The 24782-nt window shown below is 35.8% G+C and overlaps 1 protein-coding gene and 1 pseudogene across 4 annotated transcripts in view; one reads left to right on the top strand and one right to left on the bottom strand.

The window, feature by feature from the left end:
* The window catches only part of YES1 (YES proto-oncogene 1, Src family tyrosine kinase), a 76442-nt gene that overhangs the window by 41135 nt on the left and 10525 nt on the right, over positions 1 to 24782 (top strand). For 3 of the 4 annotated variants that reach the window (XM_034996140.1, XM_034996138.1, XM_034996139.1), the window contains exons 2-8: positions 10623 to 10895; positions 13582 to 13681; positions 16370 to 16468; positions 17913 to 18016; positions 18103 to 18252; positions 19674 to 19829; positions 19998 to 20177. In XM_034996140.1, the coding sequence (XP_034852031.1) occupies positions 10631 to 10895; positions 13582 to 13681; positions 16370 to 16468; positions 17913 to 18016; positions 18103 to 18252; positions 19674 to 19829; positions 19998 to 20177 (1054 nt within the window). In that variant the 5' untranslated portion in view covers positions 10623 to 10630. Of the gene's footprint in view, positions 1 to 7522; positions 7534 to 10622; positions 10896 to 13581; positions 13682 to 16369; positions 16469 to 17912; positions 18017 to 18102; positions 18253 to 19673; positions 19830 to 19997; positions 20178 to 24782 lie in introns of those variants that run through there. The other variant, XM_034996141.1, reaches the window with a different exon arrangement.
* LOC118004755 lies at positions 1179 to 3413 on the bottom strand (annotated as a pseudogene).

Genomic DNA, 24782 nt, shown 5'->3' with positions numbered 1-24782 from the left:
TTCTTTCTTTCTTTCTTTCTTTCTTTCTTTCTTTCTTTCTTTCTTTCTTTCGTGTAATTGTAAAAGGGATTGTTTTCTTAATTTCTCTTTATGCTGTTACTAGTGTGTAGAAATGCAACAGATTTCTGTATATTAAATTTATATCTTGCAACTTTACTAAATTCGTTTAGTCAATAGTTTTTTGATGGAGTCTTTTATTTTTTTTATTTTTTAAAGATTTTATTTATTTGACACAGAGAGAGACAGCAAGAGAGGGAACACAAGCAGGAGGAGTGGGAGAGGGAGAAGCAGGCTTCCCGCCGAGCAGAGAGCCCAATGCAGGGCTCAGTCCCAGGACTCTGGGATCATGACCTGAGCCGAAGGCAGACGCTTAATGATTGAGCCACTCAGGTGCCCCTGGTGGAGTCTTTTAGATTATATATCATATCATGTCATCTGCAAATAGTGACAGTTTTACTTCCTCCTTGCCAATTTGGATGTATTTTATTTCTTTTCTTCTTTTTTTTCTTTGATTACTGTGGGTAGGACTTCAAGTACTGTGTTGAATAAAAATGGTGAGACATGGACATCCTTGTCTTGTTCCTGATGTTAGAGGAAAAGCTGTCAATGTTTTCACCATTGAGTATGATGCTGGCTGTGGGTTTTTCTTATATGGCCTTTATTATGTTGAGGTATGTTCCCTCTAAACCCACTTTGTTGAGAGGTTTTTTTTTATCATGAATGGATGTGGTATTTAGATTCTTTTTCTGCATCTATTGAGATGATCATATGATTTTTATCCTTCATTTGGTTACTGTTGTGTGTCACATTGATAATTTGCAAATATTGAACCATCCTTGCATCCCTGGAATAAATCCTACTTGATTATGGTGAAAGATCCTTTTAGTGTATTGTTGAATAAGATTTGCTAATAATTTGTTGAGGATTTTGCATCTATGTTTATCAGGGATATTGGCCTGTGGCCTTTTTTTCCCTAATGTCTTTGTCTGGTTATGGTATTGGTAATGCTGGCATTGTGGAATTTGTTTGGAAGCTTTCCTTCCTCTTCTATTTTTTGGAATAGTTTGAGAATAATACATATTAACTTTTATTTTTTTTTGAAGTATAATTGCCATTTATCTTTTTTTTTTTTTTTCCTGGAGAACAGCTTTTCTTCAGTTCTTAAGGATTTTAGCTCCTTACGTGGGCTTTGGTGGAGATCGTGGGGCAGCACCCGTAGGTCTAAATCAGGGTGGGGTGTTCAGTCCTTCCGTGCTTCACAGGAGCAATCCCTGACCACCTTGCTGTGAATGGCACAAGTCATGCGATAATACAGTTTCACATACAGCTTGGGAAGCACATAGGCATTGAAGACAGTCACTTCAGAAATGTCCCTGATGGCGGTGGCCTCTACTGGGGTCTGAATAATGAACTTCTTAATGGCCTTGTTCTTGGCCACTCAACGGGCACGGTTGGTACAGTGAATAGGCCCCATGTAGCTTCAGTCCTTTTTGGCATGACTATTATTCTTCTCTCCTTGGTCATCTTGGAAGCAGGACCCTAGAGAGGTAAATATTAACTCTTCTTAAATGTTTGGTAGAATTCTCCTGTAAATCCATCTGGCCCCGAACTTTTGTTTGTTGGGAGTTTTCTGATTACCACTTCAATTTTGTTACTAGTAATCAGTCTGTTCAGATGATTCAGTTTTGAAGATGGAATGTTTTTAGGAATTTATCCATTTCTTCTTGGTTTTTCAATTTATTTGCATATAATTTTTCATAGTCTCTTACAATCCTTTGTACATCTGTGGTGTCAGTTGTTACTTCTCTTTCATTTGATTTTATTCATTTGTGTGCCCTCTGTCTCCCTCTTTTCTGTCTGTCTGTCTCTTTTTATGTCTCTGTCTTTTTTTTTTAAGATGTGTCTAACAAAAGGTTTGTCAATTTTACCTTTTCACCAGAACCAACTCTTGGTGTCATTTACCTTTTCTATTGTTTTTTAGTCTCCATATCACTTATTTCTGCTCTGATCTTTATGATTTCCTTCCTTCTTCTAACTTTGGGCTTTGTTCTTTTTATAGTTTCTTTAAATACAAGATTAGGGGTTTTTTGTTTTTAAGATTTTTCTTGTTTCTTATAGTAGGCCAGGATTATTATAAATTTCCCACTTAGAACTGTTTTCACTGAGTCCCAAAGATTTTAGACTGGTTTGTTTTTATTTTCATTTGTCTCCATGGATATTTTTATATCCTCTGGTTTCTTCATTGACCCATTTGTTGTTTAGTAATGTGTTGTTTAGCTTCCACGTGTTTGTTCTTTTCCAGTTTTTTTTTTCCTTGTAACTGATTTTTAATTTCATACCATTGTAATTGGAAAAGATGCTTGATATGATTTCAGTTTTCTTAAATTTATTGAGACTTGTTCTGTGGCCTAACATGACTTATCCTGGAGAATGTTCCATGTGTACTTGAAAATGTGTATTCTGGTTTTTTTTGGATGGAATGTTCTGTACATATCTGTTAAGTCCATCTAGTTTAATGTGACGTTCAAAGGCACTGTTTCCTCATTGATTTTCTGACAGGATGATCTCTGCATTGATGTAGGTGGGATATTAAAGTGCCCTAATATTATTCTAGTTAGTGTCAGTCTCCTTTATGTCTATTAATATTTGCTTTATGTATTTAGGTGCTCCAGTGTTGGGTGCGTATTTACAATTGTTATATCCTCATGTTGGATTGATCCCTTTGGCATTAGGTAATGCCTCCTTTGCCTCTTGTTAGAGTCTTTTTTTTTTTTTTAAGGCTATGTCCTCATTTTTTTTTTTTTTTTTTTTAAGATTTAATTTCTTTGAGAAAGAGAGAGAGAGCACAGAGGGAGAGTGAGAGGGAGAAGCAGACTCCCCACTGAGCAGGGAGCCAGATGTGGGGCTCGTTCCCAGGACCCTGAGATCATGACCCAAGCCGAAGGCAGACATTTAACTGACTGAGCCAACCAGCTGCCCCTACAGTCTTTTTTTTAAAAGTCTGGTTTGTCTGATACAAGTATTGTTACCCTGGCCTCCTTTTTTGCTCTTATTTGCATAGAATATCCTTTTCCATCCCTTTACTTTCAGTCTATTGTGTCTTTAGGTTTGAAGTATATCTCTTATAGGTAGGTAGCATAGATGGGTCTTGGTTTTTTTTTAATCCATTCTGTCACCTTATGTCTTTTGATTGGAGCATTTAAACCATTTACGTATTTACATTTACAGTAACTATTGATAGGTAAATACTTATTGCCATTTTGTTAATTGTTTTCTAATTGTTTTTGTAATGCTGTTTCTTCTCTTGCTGTTTTTCCTTGCAGTTGATTTTCCTTAGTGTTATGCTTAGCTTTCTTTCCCTATATTTTTTGTTTATCTATTATAGGTTTTTGGTTACCATGAGGTTCATACATATGGCGGGTTTTTGAGAGGGAAAAGAAAGACTTAGAAGTGTTGAGAATGTGGAACAACTGGAATTCACATTTAGTGCTTGTGAGGATACAAAATGGTACAGCTGCTATGGAACACGGTTCAGCAGCTTCTTATGGTAAAGGGTATGCTTAACTTTATATGACCAAGTGGTTCCATTCTTTGGTATTTATGGTGGTGGAGTATGAGCTGTGTACCCACACAAAGTCTTATACAGGAATGTTCATAGCTACTTTATTATATTAGCCCCAAAGTGGAACAACCCATATACTCATCAACAGGTGAATGGATAAACAAATAATGGTATATTCATATAGTGGAATTCTATTTAGAAATAAAAATTAGTGAACTACTTATCTATGCAGCAACATGGAAGTATCTGAGACAGACAGTGCTTGGGGGGTGGGGAAGCCAGATGCAAGAAACTACATATAGTATGAATCTATTTATGTCAAACTCTAAAACTGGTAAATCTTGAGTTAGAGAAAACAAATCAGTGGGTTGCCTAGGGCTAGGATTGGGACTAATAGGAAAAGGGTACAAACGAACCTTTTGTAGATGACTGAAATGTCCTATATGGTGATTGTATTATTGGTTGCACAGTTAAAAACATTTGCTGTAAGTCATTGAACTGTATGCTTTAAATGGGTGCATTTTATTGTATGTAAATTACACTTCAAAGGATTTAAAAAATATTTTAGGAAAAATTTCTAATAGTGTCTAAGAGAAGAAATTTCCATAATTTTAAGTATATATTTCTCAAAAAGTCTTAAAATAGCAGTAGTATTCAAAATAAGAGTTAAAGTGTTTCAGCAAATATTCATGTACATTATACTCTATCAAATATCAGTATGAAATAGTTTGCTTAGAATTTTAATTTTATCTTTCTAGGGTATGAGATTTACAATTTTAAGGATCTCTCAGATTTCTGTAAACACTTTGAAAGAAGTTTGGGATCTATTTTTGTCAGTGTATTGAATCCTGACAGATTGAAAGGGATTAATATATTAACTATTGTCCTGTGATTTATCATTTAAGATCCTTCCAGCTGCAAGTTAACAGAGAACCAGACTAAAACTGACTTACACAGTAGATATTCCACATAAGATTTCTGGAACTAAAGTGTGTTCTAGGATTATAGTAGGGTTTTACAGTTCAGTACCTGAGCAATATCATGAAGGACCCAAGTTCCTTTATCTTTCTGCCTTACCATTCTTGCTATGTTGGTATCCTCCTTTCAGATGAGTGCTTTGTCATTCCTGGATGGTTGTCTCAGATTTAGGCATCATAGATGATAACATTGAGGGAAGGAAAATGGAATTATCCTGTTTTGTATTCTTTTTTATAAGTGAGGAAGACTTCCAAAAAGCCCATGATCATGGCTTACCCAGTTAATTGGAGAAAGGGATAAGAGCACATTAGTAGCTTGAATCAAACATTATTTACAACCTAGGGTTGGACAGATGAAGGATGTGAGGGCGATCTGGCTGCGACATCTGTCACCCCATTGATCGCCAGGGTTGATTCGGCTGATCTGGCTGGCTAGGTGGGTGTCCCCTTCCTCCCTCACCGCTCCATGTGCGTCCCTCCCGAAGCTGCGTGCTTGGTCAAAGAGGACGACCTTCCCTGATAGAGGAGGACTGTTCTTCGGTCAAGGGTATACGAGTAGCTGCGCTCCCCTGCTAGAACCTCCAAACAGACTCTCAAGGGTTGGACAGATGAAGAAATTGGCAAATAGAAGGAAGGTAAACAAAGTCAGATAATCATTTTTTATTAAAGTAGGGAGGAGAATGGCTGAGTAACCCAAGGGTTTGCTGTATTAGATTACACTAAGACTCTGAAGGACAGGTTTAGTGAACTAGACAAAGAAATAGAAAACATCTTGATAGAAGTGTATGTCCCCAATTTATGAAAGTGTTGCATTCCAAAAATTCTCCATATATTCATGGCCTAGTCATTAATTTATTACTCAACTTAATGCAATATAGCTTTTATCTTCATGACACTGTAGTCACCAGTGAGCTCCTAATTACCAATCACCTGGCCTTTTAAAATCAGTTGAGGGGCGTCTGGGTGGCTCAGTCCTTAAGCATCTGCCTTCAGCTCAGGTCATGATCCCAGGGTCCTGAGATCGAGCTGCACATCGGGCTCCCTGCTCAGCGGGAAGCCTGCTTCTCCCTCTCACACTCCCCCTGCTTGTGTTGTGTCTCTCTGTCAAATAAGTAAATAAAATCCTTAAAAAATAAATAAATAAAATCAATTGAAATACTACTTGACTTCATTTTGGTCTGTAGCATTATTAGCCATTTTCTTCTTTCTTTCTTTTTTTATAAAATACATCAAGCAAAGATTTATATATCTATTACCTACATTTAATACATTATCATTTCTCTATTTGCTTCATGTTTCTTTTACGAAAAAAATAATGCCACAGATACAGTTGAAACCTCGCCCCATTCCACTATCTTGAGGTTGATGATTATCTTTTCCAACCATGTTTTTATATTTATGGTAGTACTCCCAACTCTAATTGCGGCTTCTTAATTTCTTTGCCTGTGTATCCGTTATCTGTAGGTATCCTGCACCATTGTATTAATTCTTCATACTCCTCTAAATCTGTACCTTGTGAAAATGTTTTTGTTTACTTTTTCTGGTTTCTGCCTTTTGCTGACATCTTATCAATCCTCTACAAGACTTTTCAACATGATGCCCCAAAGGCACCTAAAACTAACATCTGAATGAACTCATGTCCAGAAATACCTGCTTCTCTCTTCTCTACCTCAGTTATGGTATTACTCTACACCCAGTTCAAACTAGAAACTTTGGAGTCATCCATCCCATAACACACACATCATAATTCTTTTAAAGTGTTCAGTAAATACTGGGGAATGAATAAATGACTCCTTTTTCTTCATATCTCCTTTACCTATACCCAACTGATCATCCACACTTCAGTATTCTACTTATATTTACTTCCTTAGTATTTTCCCCTAATCTTTGGCTCCATGGTGTTTCTGCTTCTGTCCTTTCTTATATGGGGTAGTGCAGGTTTATAACTTGAATAACTGCCATTCTTCCTTTCTTTCTGTTCTGTAATTCATACTTCTACCACAGTTATTTTTAAACACATTTTCTCCTGCTGTTCACTTTTTAAAAGTCTTAAATAACTCCCAGTGCTTACGAGATAAAATCTAAAATAATTCCCTGTATGTGTAAATTGTCCTCTACCTTTAGCCTCTGTCCCACGATCTCATAGATACACCCCCCCTTATATTCCTGTCACAGAGAAAGTTTTCTGTTCCCTAAACACCCCATGCTTTTCAAACATCTAAGCCATTGTGCACACTTTTTATTATTCCTGGAATATCCTATTTCCTCTTCCCAAAATCTCCAGCTCTTTTTTTTTTTCCAAAGATTTTTTTTATTTATTTGAGACAGAGAGAATGAGAGACAGAGAGCATGAGAGGGAGGAGGGTCAGAGGGAGAAGCAGACTCCCTGCCAAGCAGGGAGCCCGATGCGGGACTCGATCCCGGGACTCCAGGATCATGACCTGAGCCGAAGGCAGTCGCTTAACCAACTGAGCCACCCAGGCGCCCAAAATCTCCAGCTCTTTAAGACCTAGCTCAGATGCCACTGTTTTGCAAAATTTATTTCCCCAAGCACTCAAGGCAGAGCATATAACTTCTTTTGTAGTCTCGGGGTGTTTTATACATACCTCAACTCCAGCATTTTTCACATTTTACAATACTGTACCTGTTTCCTACATTTGTGTGCTTTTTTTTTTTTTTTTAAAGCAAAGGGTCCATTTCTTGACATTTCCAGCTCTTCTTAGTGTCTAATAAATATATGTTAATAAGTATATATGTGTATGTTAGTAGTGTGAAACTTGGAAGACGCTTTCCCTTATAACTTAAAAAAAAAGTTTTTAAAAAGATTTTATTTATTTTATTTATTTGTCAGAAAGAGTAGGAGCACAAGCAGGGGGGAGTGGCAGGTAGAAGGAGAAGCAGGCTCCCTGCTGAGCAAGGAGCCCAGTGTGGGACTTGAATTCAGGACGCTGGGATCATGACCTGAGCTGAATGCAGACCAACTGAGCCACCCAGGTGTCCCCACATAAAACTGTTTTAAATGATGTTATGTTTCTAGGACACCCCATAAAAATCTTTTTAACTCATGTTGCACCTGAAGTTTAAAAAATGTAAATCATGCCCTACATTTGTAATAACATTTCTGAAGGAGATGGGCAGCAGTTTCCTTTTCTCCACATCCTTGTCAGCTCTTACTTCTTTTTGTTACCATTTTGACTGCTAGGAGGTGATACCTCATTGTGGTTTTGAATTTGCCTTTTCCTGATGACTAGTGATGTTGAACATCTTTTCATGTGTCTTTTGTCTTCTCATGTGTATGTCTTCTTTGGAAAAATGTCTACTCAGTTCTTCTGCCCATTTGTCAACCACATTTTTGTTATTTTGGTGTTGATTTGTATAAGTTCTTTATATATTTTGGGTACTAACCCCTTATCAGATATATAACTTGCAAATATCCTCTTCCATTCACTGGGTTGCCTTTTTATTTTGTTGATGGTTTCCTTTGCCGTGCAAAAAAGCTTTTTATTTTGGTGTAGTCCCAATAGTTTATGTTTACTTTTGTTTCCCTTGCAGGAGACCTATCCAAAAATATGTTGCTAGGGCTGATGTCAAAGAGATTACTGCTTGTGTTGTTTTTGTTTTAGGGGTTTTATGGTTTCAGGTCTCACATTTAGGTTTTTAATACATTTTGAGTTTGGTTTTGGGTTTTTTTGTTTTTTTTTTTTGTTTTTTTGAGGGTGTTTTTTGTTTTTTTTTTTTTTTGTATAGTATAAGTGGTCCAGTTTTATTCTTTTGCATGGAGCTGTCCAGTTTTCCCAACACCCTTTATTGAAAGACTGTCTTTTCCCCATTATATATTCTTTCTTTCTTTGTCATAGATCAATTGACCATATAAGCATGGGTTTATTTTTGGGCTCTCTCTTCTATTCCATTGACCAATGGGTTTGTTTATGTGCCAGTACCATACTGTTTTGATTACTATAACTAGTATATCTTGAAATCTGGGATTATGATACCTCAGCTTTGTTGTTCTTTCTCAAGATTGCTTTGGCCATTTAGGTCTTTTTTAGTTCCATCCAACAAATATTAGGATTCTAATTCTGTGGAAAATGCTGTTGGTATTTTGCTAGGGATTGCATTGAATCTGTAGATTGCTTTGGGTATTATAGACATTTTACTAATATTAATTCTTCTAATCCATGAACATGGTATACCTTTCCATGTGTGTTGCCTTCAGTTCCTTTCATCAGTGTTTTATAGTTTTCAATGTACAGGTCTTTTACTTCTTAGGATAAATTTATTCCTAGTTATTTATTTACTTATTTATTTATTTAGTGTAATTGTAAAAGGGATTGTTTTCTTAATATCTCTTTATGCTACTGCATCATTAGTGTGTAGAAATGCAGCGGATTTCCATATATTAATTTTGTATCCTGCAACTTTACTGAATTCATTTATTAGTTCTAATAGTTTTTTATAGTTTTCTCTATATCATATGTCATCTGCAAATAGTGAGAATTTCGCTTCTTCCTTATCAATTTGGATGCCCTTAATTTCTTGTCTGATTACTGCAGTATAGCTACATTTTAAATGTTATATAGTCACGGTTGTAAATGTTCATCCTTTGAGAGTTTATGAGGCGGTTGTCTTATCACTCACCTACTTCCTTTTGAATGCCACATAAGAAAGAAAAGCTATAAAATTAGAATGACCTTTAAAAGTAAGTGAATTAATGAAATCTCCATTTAGTGCTCTCACAGGAAGTGAATATAATAATGCAGATTTTGTAATACCAGTAACCTATTATATGAGTCACATTGGTAAGCTGGATAGTGTATAAGAGATGAGTAACTCTTCATTTTTTAAGAAATGTATTGCCAGTAATTTGGGGGTAAGGTGGGAATTAGGCCAGTAAGCAAAAAAACAAGATACCAAATGGAATAAGGTGAGGGAGTCCCATATAAAAATCTCCCCAAAAGTACATTGGAGGTTTTAAGGAAGACGATATTTTGCCAATTGTGGGGAAAAACGTCAATGGAAAAGTAGCATTTGTGATGATCTTCAGTGATTGGATAGAACTTTAGCAGGTAGAAAAGTTTTAGGTGTAAAATCCTCACAAACTTGGGAAAGCACAGGGCATATATACTGGGGAAACAGGAAAGTGTGTGTATGTAGATAAGCATGAGGAAATAATAGGAGATAAAGCTGGAAAGATAGATTGGGATCAAATTTGGTAGGCATTGGGAGTGTGACTGTAGATAAGGAAAAGTTACAGAGCTACCTGGTCCTATATATGGTAGCTGCTAGCCACATATAGATACTGAGCACTTGAAATGTACCTGGTCCAAATTGAGATGTACTGTAAGTTTAAAATACTAACAGATTTCGGAGACGTAGTACAAAAAACAAAAAACAAAAAACTAGAATTTTTTATATTGATGACATGTTGAAATAATTGTATTTTAGATGTACTCGGTTAAATAAAATATATTATTAAAATCAGTTTTATCTATTTCTTTTTATTTTTTTAACGTGGCTGCTAGAAGATTGAGAATTATATATGTGGCTCAGATTATATTTCTATACAGAGGGCTAGTATAGTTAGAAGGAGTGCAACTGATATTTGCTAGTACTTACTATGTGTCACATATTGTCTAGAACTTGTAATAAGTTTAAGTTAATCCTCATAGAAAGCCCTATGAAGTAGGTGTTATTATCCCCCTTTTTCAAGTAACTGGGGTACAGAAAGGTCGAGCAACATACCTGAAATCACTCCACTACTGAGTAGGAAGCCAGGAGTCAAGCGTAGGCCTCTCTGGTGTCAGAGCCAGTGGCTTTCCCAGCACACTGTGGCATGTTGTCATTGGACCATTAAAGGTGGTTGAGCTGGAGAATGACATGATTGGAATGATACTTCAGCAGAATTGTAATAAAGATAAATGAGGAGAAGAAACTTTTTAGCTGTTTAGTTTTTTGTTTGCTTTATTAATGTTACTCTTTTGCAGGAGAAAAATTCCTTGTTTAAAGTGAAGTTTTGGATTGTGTATTTTTGAAGTATACTTTATATTAACCACTTCTCAAAATATTTGCCTATCGCCTTGTAGATTTGATAATGGGCTGCATTAAAAGTAAAGAGAACAAAAGTCCAACCATTAAATATAGAACCGAAAACACTCCAGAACCTGTCAGTACAAGTGTCAGCCATTATGGAGCCGAACATACTGCAGTGGCACCATCATCTTCAACAAAGGGAGCATCTGTTAATTTTAGCAGTCTTTCCATGACACCATTTGGAGGATCCTCAGGGGTGACACCTTTTGGAGGAGCATCTTCTTCATTCTCAGTGGTGCCAAGTTCATATCCTGCTGGTTTAACAGGTGAGATTTAAATGGACAATTCTATTGTCAGCTTGAGAACGTGACCTTAGGGAGGCAGTACATAAAGTTTTTTCCTGCTGTAAGAAAAATAACTTACTGGGGACTTAATAAGTTTATGTGAAAATTAAAGCTTCTAACATAAAAATTAAAGTCTTATGACATACACGATACTGTTCTGAAAATTTGGTGATAATCTGGTGATTATCTACTGGTTATACCATTAATTATTTCATTAATTCATTTTTCGAGTAATTATTAAGTGCCTACTATGTGGCAGGCACTGGGGATATAAAGATTAAAAACATGTACCCCTCCCTCAAGAATGTTAATGTTACAACTTTTCAGGTTTATAAAGTACTATCCAATATTAAAGTATTATAGTAGTTACTTAATATTAATCAAATGGCACTGTTGTGATGATAATACAGTTTTTCTATCAGATACTGATTTAAAAAAATAAAAGTCCTGAGGCTCAGAGTTAAATTTTTTTTTCAGAGTCACAGATAATCAGGAGAGCCCAGGTTTAATGTCCTGTACCAGAACTCCTTTTATTACATTATGATAGCCTTTCAGAGAACAAGAAGTGACAGCTGACAACCTTTCATGGAGCTGGAAATGCTCTAAAAAAGTAGTCAGAAATTTTAAAAAAAGTTCTTTTATGGGGTTTCCAGATCAGGATACTTTTTTCCTTGAGTAACAAAACATAACTGGCTTAGAAAAGGTAGGGTGAGCTCTAGGATTCCTTGATACAGCAATAGTTTGTTGATGTCATCAAGGACTCAAGTCCTTGATCTCTTTCCAGTAGCCTTAGAGTATCTTAGGCTTGGCAAAACAGCTTCCAGCATCAAATTGAGCAACACATGTCCTTACTACCAACCAGAGGGGGCAAAAAAGGAATCTATTCTATAAGCTTGGACTATAAATTTGTCCTTTCAGTCTGCTTACCTCCAGACCAGTAATAGTGCTAGAGGAATGCCATAAGTGATTTCTATGAGACTGTTCATTTGAGGAGTTATGGACATCAAAGGGTCAATTACAGTCTTAATTCTAACCCCCTAACTCTAAATAGTTCAGTAATAGATGGCCACAGTAGTGTCCTCAGTCATCAGCCAAGTTTAAGTTATTTTCAGGATTATATGTTTGGGAAAGACAGTAATCCAAAATGATGCAAGTAAATGTTGATACTTAAGGACATACTTACTTACCTAAACAGTTTACTTATGTGAGAAGTCCATTCATGGTATACGTCTGTTAACACAGATGGAGTCTCTGTGTGCTACCTATAGAGAACTGTAAGCAAGAGAAACAAGGTTTTTGTCTTAATGGAGTTTACATTATAACAAAGGTTGGACAATAATTAGTGAATAAACAACTCAACAGGACGATTAATGGTTCTTAAATGCTATGAGGGAACTGACCAGAGTGATTGGTGAAAGCCCTTTAGAAGATCATGGAAAGCCATCTTGATCAAGAAGAAAACATTTGAGCTGAGGTTTGATTGATGAGAATGACCTAAATATGTACAGAGCTGGGAAGAGCTTTCTGGGGAGAGAGAACACCAAATGCAGAGTTTCGGAGGTACAGAGGAACCTGGCGGTTTTGAGGACTAGTGAGGACACCAGAGGGTAGAATTGTATAATATGAGATTGAAGAGTCAGGATTACTCAGGACCTTGTAGACTCTGGTAAGAAGTTGGGGTTTTATTCAAAGGGAAGAAGAAGCAGTTGAAGAGTTTTTAATAAAGGATTTGCATAATTGAATTTCCTTTTTAAAAACCTCACTCTGGCAACTAGCTGTGTGGAGAGTGGATGTAAGGAAGCAGGTACAGAAGTGGGTTAGGAAACCTACTTCTCTAACAGTCTCAGCAGACTCAGCCAGAGATAACAAGGATTTGGATTAGGGTGGCAGCAGTGGAATTGGAAAAGAAAGTAGATAAAGAGGTATTTTAGAGGTAGAATAACGGTGCTAGTAAAGGGACTTGGCTTCAGTACCTGATTAGATAGTAGTGTCATTTGCTTAGTTAGACATTCAAGTAGAGATGTCAGATAGGCAGTTAATACATGACTGGAACTCAGAGGAGAGCAGTAAATAATCTGTCCTCTTCCTTTGTTTGCAGGTAATAGTTGTTTGGTGTCCTTATCTCTTACGCATCTGTGTACAATTCTATGTATGAAGTTATTTTTGGAATTTATAATTCATATCAGCCATATCATTTAATTTTTAAGAAAAACAAGCCATTTTTAAGTGTTCATTATAATAACTACTCTTACTAAATCCTTAGTTATTGCTACTAAGGATCAGTTTTAAGGATGGACATGTTCACCCATTGTTTATAAGAAATTGAGATGATCAGTGCCAGTTTGTAGTACTTGTTAATACTTTTTCTGCCAAAGAATTGATTTGAACTTTGTGTTTCCAAGTCAGAGATATTGCTATTATGAATCAAAATTAAATTTGTTTCTGTAGGTGTATAGAATTTTAGAATTTGTAGCATGCAGTAGTTTCATGGAAGGTCTTCAGAGAGTGTCTTATTAACTTAAACTCCAGCTGCCCAAGTCTCCATTCAGAAATAGATTCTGGAGATTAGGAAGAAAATTATACTTAAGCTTTTTTGCTGACATTTTTTTTCTCTTATGTTAACATATATAATTTACCTTATTTTTTGGGTTTTTTTTTGCTCCAATAGGTGGTGTTACTATATTTGTGGCCTTATATGATTATGAAGCTAGAACTACAGAAGACCTTTCATTCAAGAAAGGTGAACGGTTTCAAATAATTAACAACACGTAAGTGTTGGGAATATTTTGTGAGGGAGAAAGACTGACAGAAACCTAAGCTTCATGCTGAAACCACTTAGCTGGTTGATTCAGAGATGAGAGTAGTGAGGCATGGGTCTCTGCCCACTGGGTTGGATGATGCATTTGGTTTCTTTAGACACATGGCATAATAACTACTTTTGTAGCCAGAGTTATGACTTCTACAAATTGTGCTGTAGTGTGTGGTTCTTCCATAAACAGTAGAGATTTAAGAGTGAAGACTGAGGGAGTATATGCAAGTTAAGTGTATTACTTTAAAAGAAAGTCTTTATAAAGAGAATTCTTTTTTCCTATTTAAGTATAAGATGATTTAAGGTTCTTCTTTCTTTCTTTCTCTTAACAAAAAACAAAGGGAAAAGGTCAAGTAGGGAGCCCCTGCAGTCCCAACGTGACCACATTAAGTTGCTTTTTCCTTAGTTGACTCTTAGACTTTTTGTTTAAGACTTTTAGTCTGAGATGACTCTTAGACTTTTAGTGAGCCACTAAATAATGAAAGTCATTTAGTGGCCCACTAAAAATTCAGTGTTTGAATTGAAAATTCAATGCATGTTATAGAAAATAGATCCCGTATATTATGGTCTCTTTACTTCCAGTCATATTTCCTAACATTCTTGCTCCCATTTGCCATCCATTATTGTTCCAGAATATAAAATATGATCATTACTCTCTGCTTTAAAATCCTTTTTCAGTAGCTACCAGTTGTTGTCAAGATAAAAGAAAAGCAATAACAATGGTAGACATCAGCCATCCAGCTGCTTCCCCTTCCTCATTTAACCGTCCAGCCATACTGAATTGCTTGTAATTTTATGAATACACTGGGTTTCTCACCTTCCCATGCCTTGACACGTAGTTTCTTTTTTCTGGAACGTGACTTCCTGTCTCCATTTCTTTTTCTTTTATCTGGCCAACCCTGTTCATCCTTCAAAATTTATATTCCTATGTCATTTCTCAAGGAGGCTTTTCTTAACATTCTTCCTCTCCTACCTGGCCCACACCCCATCTCCCGCTATATTAGGTATCTGTCTCACATGTTGATGTAGCACCCTGTGCAAACCTCAATCATACTGCGATCACTACTTCGAATTATAATTTATTGTGTGCTTGTCATTCTTTTAGACCAGTGGTTCTCAACCTAGGGAAAAGTGCCCAGGAGACATTTAGCAATGTCTGGAGACAGGGTGTCTCCACTGTTTTCTGGTGGGTAGAGGCCAGGGATATTGCTGAACATCCTGTAGTGCACAGGACAGCCCCCAACAACACTAGCCCAAAGAGTCAGTAAGGCCATGGTTGAGAAATTCTGCTCTAGGCTGAGTTTCTTGAGCTTACAGACAGTCTTTTTACCTCTCTTTCTAGCATACCCTCTCATAAAGTCTGTCACTTAAAGGGTATTCAATAAATGTTTGAATCATGAATGGTTAGCACAAATGCAAAGTTTTAAGTTTGTGTATATGAGAGTGCTTAGTATATACTAGGAAGCTACAAACCAAGTGTGTGAGAATAAATATTTGAATTGCCAAAGGATTTTTCATCTCATTTTCTAGAGAACAAATTCCCCTTGATCATTTATAAAATTTCAGTTTAGATAAAATATTTTCAGTACTTTCCTCTGGCAAAGCAAAACATGCATTTAATTTTTAGTGGCAGAATCCATATATATCTTCCTCATTAGAGACATAATATTTGCTTCTTTCACATTAATTTTGGAAAAATCAGGGCTTATGTATTGCAAACTACACATAGTTCTCATGTTCCGAATTGATTTTAGTCTTGTTTAAATATTTATGGGTAACATTTTTGTAAATATACTTTATTCTAGAAGTTAAATTTTTTATTCTTGTCTGTTGCAAATATTTTGTATACATTTTTAGGGCATCCTGCTACTTTTCCTAAAATGACTAAAAAGGAACATTATGATTTTATGTATGGTTAAAAGCATTTGACAGTAAAAAAAGAATGAACTACTGATAACATACTACAGCATAGGTGAACTGTGAAAAAATTATGATAAGTGAAAGAAACTAGTCCAAAAGTCCACATTATTGTATGATTCCATTTATATGAAATGTCCACAATGGTCATATCCATAGGAACAAAAAAGATTTAGTGTTAGGCAGTGTTGGGGGGAGGCGGGTGGAGGAGTGGAGAGTGACTGTTAATGGGTATAGGGTTTCTTGAGTGGGGGGTGATGAAATGTTCTAAAATTGATTGTGGTAATGGTTGTACAACTCTGAATATATTAAATCCATTAAATTGTACATCTTAAAGGGAATTTTATGGTATGCAAATTATGTCAGTAAAACTTTTAAAAAAGAAAACATCCAGTTGAAACTGAATAATTTAAAAGATTTACCTCCCAAACTGTTTTAGTCAGTATAGTTTATTGCTTTAGGTTGAAGATAGTTATGTAAAGAAGGGATCTTATAACTAAAATTAAACTTTTTTTTTTTCGTTTGGAGCAGAAATATGTATGCATTTGTGATTCCCTTAATTCAAGTAACCTGTTTTTAAATATTCTTTTGAGTTTAATCTTTGATCAAATGAATGCATTAAAAAATGGAAGTTAAACCTCTTTTCTACATAGATACAAGGCAACACTGCAGTAAATTGTGTTTTGAGCAGTCATCTACCTTGTGGTAATTGTTGTTTTATGTGTTGCAGGGAAGGAGACTGGTGGGAAGCAAGATCAATTGCTACAGGAAAGAATGGCTATATCCCTAGCAATTATGTAGCCCCTGCAGATTCCATTCAGGCAGAAGAGTATGGCACTACTTCATATTTTATTAATTACTTTGATTTTAAAAATGTTTTAATGCACATTCTACTTAGCCACAACTTTACACAGGCACAATTACATACCAGTCTTAATACAGCTAATATATCATATTAATAGGAGATGTTACTTGAAAATTAATAATTAATGCCATAGTATTTGCTTACAGTAGGATCATAAATGAATCTGCATTAATAATACTATTTTGCCTAGTCTGTATCCTTTATATTTTCACTTAAAAAAGTATATGAACCCATTTTATATTCTGCAGACTCTTTCATTTCAAAAATTTACCTTTGGTAAATAGTATTGTATTTACAACACTGATAGTATTGTATCAGTGTTAATTTCTTTTTTTTTTTTTTTAAGATTTTATTTGAGAGAGAGAGCACATGGTGGGGGGGAGGGTCAGAGGGAGAAGCAGACTCCCTGCCGAGCAGGGAGCCCAATGCGGGACTCCATCCAGGGACTCCAGGATCATGACCTGAGCCGAAGGCAGTTGCTTAACCAACTGAGCCACCCAGGCGCCCAGTGTTAATTTCTTGACTAAGGTGCTTGCTCTGTGGGTATGTAGGAGAGTATCCTTGTCTTTAGGAAACACACACTGAGGTATTTAGGGGTAATGTTTCAGAATGTTTGCAACTTACTCTCTATCAGTTCAGAAAAAATATGTATACAGGGAAAGCGAATATAACAAAGTAAAATTTTAACAGTTGAGAAATCTGGGTGGAGGGTCTGTGAGAATTCTATGTGCTATTCTCACAACTTTTAAAAAATTAAAATTCACCTTCAGTAACATATTTTTTAGGTCAAACCAAGAGTATCTGGGATTCATAAATACTACTTTGTTTTCATATCACAACACTTAACATAGTACCTTGCACATAGTAGGTGCTCTATCAATGTTTGTTTGCTTTTATGATATGTAATTTGTTTCCATAATTTCTGTTCTGCTTGACACTTGTTACTTCCTGTTTTATTCTGTGAGCTTCTGTATTAAACCAAAGCCATGCTAATTCAGAGTTGCTAATAATTTGGATATGGTTCACTTGAACCTTAATGAATACAGATGATCACACTGTTACTAGAGAACCACTTCTGTTCTTCCTACTAGTCTTAACATTTCCATCTGTCAGTGACTGAGAGATTCTCTGTTATTGTTACCTTTCTTTCTCCATTTACTGATCCTGTGACTTGCAGGTAGAGTTGAAGAGACTGGTTGAATAGTCAATACATGGAAATACTAGGACAGTAAATTCTGAGAGTAATATTTGTTATAATTCTATTTAATAAAGACCCTTTATTATGTTTTGCTGTATTTTTAAGCTGTGTAGCTCTTTGTTGTCATCCTTCCTTTCCATTCTTACTGATCCTTATTTATAATCTTTCTGACCCTTCCACATTTCTAACTCAGAACACTATTTTTTCCAGATGGTATTTTGGCAAAATGGGGAGAAAAGATGCTGAAAGATTACTTCTGAATCCTGGGAATCAACGAGGTATTTTCTTAGTAAGAGAGAGTGAAACTACTAAAGGTAATTATAATGTAATATAAGTATAAAAATTTTCTTGGACAATATTTTGAGAAAGATACAGAAAAAGTATTTGTTTCCCCCACTAGGTGCTTATTCTCTTTCTATTCGTGATTGGGATGAGGTAAGAGGTGACAATGTGAAACACTATAAAATTAGGAAACTTGACAACGGTGGATACTATATCACAACCAGAGCACAATTTGATACTCTGCAGAAGTTGGTAAAACACTACACAGGTATGTGAATGTTTCGCAGGTGAAAATTATTTCTTGATCTGTTTTATGAGAACAGAATCTCTGTCTTCATGTCTCTTAAGGTTTAGTTTGTTATTTTACACACAAGAATGTGCTCAATAGATGTCTGTTGTATTCTAGTTTTAAAATTGAGGAGCAGGTAGTATTTATTACCTGAATTAGATTCTTAGATATGCTAAAATCTGACTACCATTATTTGATTCCTTATATCTTCCTGGCATAGTATTTACATTGGAGTTTCATAGTAGCTAAATACCGAGATAGATTATGACAATAAATAAAAAAGCATAAAAACAAATATTTTTTAGGGACATTTATTAAGTGGGTAAAACTAAACACTTAATGTAAAAAGCTCTATCAGATGTCCTTTTGGGTTACCTTCCTCTGCATGGCTGGACCACATAAAACTTCCTAAAGTATAAATCCAATGAGATTTAATCTGAAGATGCATTTTTCTTTTCCTGGAAAATTAACCTATCGCAACTGTAGACATTCTTCTAGTCTTTCAAAGACCTTTGAAAGGTATTCAGTATTAGATTCTTGTGTCTCAAAATTTTGCCTTGCCAATTTGATACATGAATGTATCTAAAAGTTTTTAAATTATTAATACTAGGGGAGGGGAAATTTCCATGGCAGTCTCTTCTTCAGTGACAGCTAGCTACGAAGTCTGTCAAGTCAACCACCAATCTTGACATTGATCAAACATGTTACGAAGCAGTTGCATCAGTTGTAATTGTACTTTTTAGAATGTTGATTTGTGTGGTTACTTGTTGAACATGGGAGGGAACATGTCTTATTTATAATAAGAAAGATTGTGTAAGCAGGATTCACAAGTCAAGCCATAGTGAATTTGGGATTTCCTGTTTTTGTGTCTCCCTTGTTTGAAAACCAGTCTCTTAAATGAAGAAGTTTTCTCCTTAATTTTTGGTATGCTTCTTACATTAGTGGTTATTAGGAATAGCAGTCAATAGTAGCATTCTCTTTGGGAAGAAACAAAACACAGTGGTCAAAAATAGAACTTTGGGGGCAACCAGAACTATGGTTTGAATCCCATATCCATCACTTACTGGGTGACATTAAGAAAGCTGCTTAAGTTTTCAAGACTTATTTATATGAGATATTTGTAAAGTACTGAATTAGCACAATAGCTGAGACATAAGTATTCAGTAAATTATAACTTCAAAAATGTATTTAACAAAAGGTGTTTCATCTCTTGTATGTTTTGCTTCTTACATACCATACAGCTCCCTTTTTGGTGTTTGTGCTTGTAGAGTAAAACTGAGAGAACATTATGTTTTTGTTTTTGTTTTCTTCAATTTAAACTTCTAAAACATTAATGTACTAGATGTACCTTAATTTTTGTAATTAATTCATTTTACAGTATAGTTTATTCATTTATCTAGAACATGCTGATGGTTTATGCCATAAGTTAACAACCGTGTGTCCAACTGTGAAACCCCAGACTCAAGGTCTAGCAAAAGATGCTTGGGAAATCCCTCGAGAATCTTTGCGACTAGAGGTTAAATTAGGACAAGGATGTTTTGGTGAAGTATGGATGGGTAAGAAGCCTGAACTTTTGTTTTTTTGTCATTTCTTTAGCCATAGATTAAAATTAACCGTAACTTTAGATAAGATATATTGAAATATTTAAGGTAACTGCTGCTCGTTGAGGTTTGGCTTAAAATCTCTTAATATATAGATTAAAATAGTAGACTGTGTTTCTCTAGGAACATGGAATGGAACCACGAAAGTAGCAATCAAAACACTAAAACCAGGTACAATGATGCCAGAAGCTTTTCTTCAGGAGGCTCAGATAATGAAAAAATTAAGACATGACAAACTTGTTCCACTATATGCTGTTGTTTCTGAAGAGCCAATTTACATTGTCACTGAGTTTATGTCAAAAGGTATGTGTATATTAGTTTCTTTTAGGGTATTCATGTTGATAAAAATTTTTTTTAATCTTCATTTCTATTTTTATGCATACAAATTTTTATTGTCTAGTGTTCCCTAATTTGAGATTTTTATGTAGACATTGAAAGGAGAAAATCTGACATTTTATGTAATGGAATAGTGATTAGTTGCAGGTATTCCAGAGGATAGTACAAAGTTTAAAAGGAGAATTAAGCCAGCTCAATTTATGTTGAAAGTAATTAGGTTTTTGGGCGCCTGGGTGGCTCAGTTGGTTAAGCGACTGCCTTCGGCTCAGGTCATGATCCTGGAGTCCCGGGATCGAGTTCCGCATCGGGCTCCCTGCTCAGCAAGGAGCCTGCTTCTCCCTCTGACCCTCCCCCATCTCATGTACTCTCTCTCTCTCTTTCTCGCTCTCTCAAATAAATAATCTTAAAAAAAAAAAAAAGGAAAGTAAGTAGGTTTTTTATTCCATTTGACTAAAGGAAATGGAATAGCTAGGAAAGTGAAAAAGTATTTCTACAAATTAAAATAATGCAGTTAGAAACATATTTATATCTTTATTCCTCAATCAAAGAAATCAGGTAAACTTAATGAAATCTTATTTTAGTATAAAAACAATCTCCATAGTCAGGTTCCTAGAAACTTTTTTCCACTATCATTCACTAAAATTTCTCCATTCTCCCAAATTCCAGACCCCAAGGTGGGATCTTTAGTAACAGAATTGGTTAGGGTCAGGATAAAGAGAAGGGACAGAAGATGCTTTAGAAGAGGAACCAGTAAGCGCTAAGTATGTTGATAGTCCTCCTTTTGCCCTCTCGAACTTTCTCTTTTTTCCCCCCAACTCTTAATGAGTCACTCATCCATAATTAAAGCTACTGATTATGTCATCCCTCTCAAGTAGTCCCGTTTTGGCCAACAATGTAGTTCCATCTAGTGGTGACAGGGCCAATTACAAGCTACATATTTGCTGTAGGAAATCAACCCCCCACCTCCCAAAGGAATAGAAAAGCCAAAAATTAAAAATTGAGGTAGCCTACTAATTGATAGCCAAACCATGTGCCCCAAGGCACATGGCACTTTTTGGAAGGAATCTCTGCTGCAAACAACTGCCAAATAATCCCTTTCAGAGTACATTGGATGAACTATATAAGAAGGGGAAGAGGGACAAGGAGGAAGTTTAAATCAAGATATTGATAGCATGGGCCGCCTGGGTGGCTCAGTCGTTAAGCATCTGCCTTCGGCTCAGGTCATGATCCCAGGGTCCTGGGATCGAGTCCCATGTTGGGCACCCTGCTCGGCGGGAGGCCTGCTTCTCCCTCTCCCACTCCCCCTGCTTATGTTCCCTCTCTTGCTGTGTCTCTCTCTGTCAAATAAATAAAATCTTAAAAAAAAAAAAAGATATTGATAGCATAAGAATATAATGGAGGTAAAGCTAATGGTCCATTTAACTTTGTATATTGATTTCAAAAATTATTTAATTGGGGGAACATGATAGACATCTTATGTTGTCAGATTTCCTGGGTTAGAATTATATCTAGATGAGAGATTTAGAATGCAAGATCACAGATGACCCTTCTGGTTTTAAAACTCCATACTTACCCATTTTGTTTCAGGTACTTAGCAGTTGATCCTCAATAATACATTCAAACTCACTGCCTCGTGTGCTCCCAGATAAACCCACTTTCCTTGCTAGACAAGTCTTCTTACTGCTTGTGGTTTCCATGATTCTGTTCAAAGTCTTTCATCTGGAATTTTATTTCCCTATCTCTCAAGCAGGCCATCAATCATATTTCCTTCAGATTATACTTAAGTCAAGTATTTGAGGCCATTCATTAATGTCCATATCTGTCATGATCATTATATCCTATGAAATGTTTATAATCAGACTATTCTATAAATTTTTAACAACCAAAATGTATGAATACTTCTAATTTACAGGACACTCTGCTAGTCAGTATAAGGTACCAAAGAAATTAAGCACCCAAATAACTTATATTGAATTCTCAGAGAAAAGACCTGACCTTCTGATGAGTTAATTTTCAGTATAAAAGTAAATATTAGCTCACTGTAAACAAATAAGCTACAAGGCCAAAGCATAATGAATTTCCAGGTGTTTAACACATTCAGTAAGTATAGAAATGAGGAAGAGGTCACGTAGGCTGGAATATATTGAGAAAAATTAGTAGAAAAGTCAAGTCTTAAACTGACCTTTAAGGTTATAAAGGCTATGGATGGGTAAAGGGAAAGGTATGGGTATTTCTGCAGAGCTAAGTGGATATGAGGAAATGGGGAACAAAACCATGGGAAGTAGAATGTACAGAAGGCAGCTGGTTGGAAATAAGGCTGGAGAGGTATGTGAAAAAAACTTAAGGCTCCTCTGAATTGATTTCACTATTACTTATTGAGTACCTGCCCTCTGCCTGGGTGATGGATGAGCTTCAAAGGGTCCATGAACTTCCCCTGAAGTTGTGTGTCAGATTTTTGCATATTTATGTATGTTTCCTGGGAAGAATATAACTATAAGGCACATTTGATGGGGGCGGAGGTAGGATTTGTTGTCACTGGTTAAAGATCAGAGAAAAGGAATTGTCAAAATGACACCAATTGCAATCTTAGATTTCTGTGTGTTGCAGTTTTTCACTATTTTAGTAATTATCGATTGTTGTTGTTTTTTTAAAAGATTTTATTTATTTATTTGAGAGAGAGAATGAGATAGAGAGCATGAGAGGGGGAAGGGTCAGAGGGAGAAGCAGACTCCCTGCTGAGCAGGGACCCCGATGTGGGACTCGATCCCGGGACTCCAGGATCATGACCTGAGCCGAAGGCAGTCGCTTAACCAACTGAGCCACCCAGACGCCCTAATTATCTATTGTTACACTGAAAAAATGTTCTTCTACTTAATGTATCAATCATGGCACCTTAGATGCTTTAAAACAAAAGAACTGTACCTTCTATTTATTTCTGTATACTCTGCATTGCCATGTGGAGTATTTATGTGATGTCAATTTATCTTATAGGAAAGGAAGTGAAGAAAAGAAGTGTCTCTTCCTCTGTTTAAGGACAATTTCTTTACCTGTGTTTTTGATCCTTCCTTTAAAGAGAAAACCCTTCCTAGGTCTCAACATCTGCTTTTCACCTTCTGCTCTGCTTGTTTGCTTCCCTTCTCCCTTTTTAAAAAATCTTCACTTCCTAACCAGCCATTTACTCTTTTTTAAAACTGTTTATTTAATGTCAGCACTTTTCATAGATTTTTTTTAAATTGTGGAATATTTCAGACATACAGAGAATACCATAACAACCATCTCCCTACCATCCAAATTTAATGTTTACACTTTGCCATATTTGCTTCAGATCTCTCTACTAAGAAAACAAAACGTTACAGATCTAATTGCATCTTTGTTTTTACCCCTCCTTGAGCCCATTCTCATTTGAGCCTTCTCTTCAGGTTCTTTTGGGCCCATTTCCCTTCCAGAGGTAGCCTTAATTTTGAAGTTGGTGCCTACCTTTTCCATCTGTCTTTCATATTGATGTACTTTTATTGATACATATTTACCTATTAACAATATTTGTATGTTTTTAACTTACATAAATCTGACTAGCTTTATTTTCATTCAACATTATGTTCTTGATATTTATTCATATGGATAAGGGAAGATCTAATTTGTATATTTGTAACTGTTGGTTGAGATTCTGTATGAGTATACCATTGTTTATTCATTCCTTTCCCAGTGAACATTTAGCTTGCTTCTAGTTTGTCACTGTAACAGTGAATGTCCTTGTGCTTGCCTCTTCTTGCCTATATGCAAGAGTCTCTAGTGCATTGGATGGCAGCAACATTAACATCACCTGGAAACTCAGAGATGCAAACTCTGGCCATAGGGCCCAGCAGTCTTCACTTCCCCACCACCTTGTGTAATAATGGTCCATTCGGTGCCATTGATCCCATTTATCACATTTCTCTGGAAAATATCTCCTCTCCATTCCCACTGTCATTGCTAGATTTTAACATAATAGTCTGTCTTTCCTAGACTATTTTAGGAACTTATAAACTTAATCCTTTTATGCAGTTTTGGCCCAATTTCATTTTCCATATTATTATTGGAATGATGGCTTTTTAAACATAAATCTGATCATATTGCTTCTCAGTATAAAACTTCATGTAAAAAGGTTAAAGTCCATTGATGCATTGCCTTCTGTTTTCTCTTTCCTTCTGTAGTCTCTTCCTCACCAGTTCCCATTTTTGTCCCTTGTGTTCTTGCATAGGAAGGACTGTTTTCAATTCCCTGAACTTTGATGTCACATGCAGTACTGCCTTTCTACTTGTTAATCTCTCTTCCTAGAATTCCCTGTTGCCCCCATTCTTCCTTAGAAACAGATCTCCTCTGTAAAGCCTTTTCTGACGTCTCCATAGAATTAACCATCTCTATTGTGTCTGTAAAACTGTAGGTTTTACAGTACATTTTATAACACCTACTGTGCAATATTTGTTTTCGTATATTATTTGTACAGTTCCTAGATCTATATATTATACTTTCTTACTAGATCATGATCTCTTCAAGCTCAGGGACCGTGACATATTTATCTTTGTATTTTGTATA

This window comes from Mirounga leonina, unplaced genomic scaffold, assembly GCF_011800145.1.
Source record: "Mirounga leonina isolate KUSES-001 unplaced genomic scaffold, KU_Mleo_1.0 Mir_93, whole genome shotgun sequence".
In the NCBI taxonomy this organism is placed as follows: Eukaryota; Metazoa; Chordata; class Mammalia; order Carnivora; family Phocidae; genus Mirounga; species Mirounga leonina.
The sequence above is the reverse complement of the archived record's forward strand: the minus strand, read 5'-3'. Positions and strand labels throughout refer to the sequence as shown.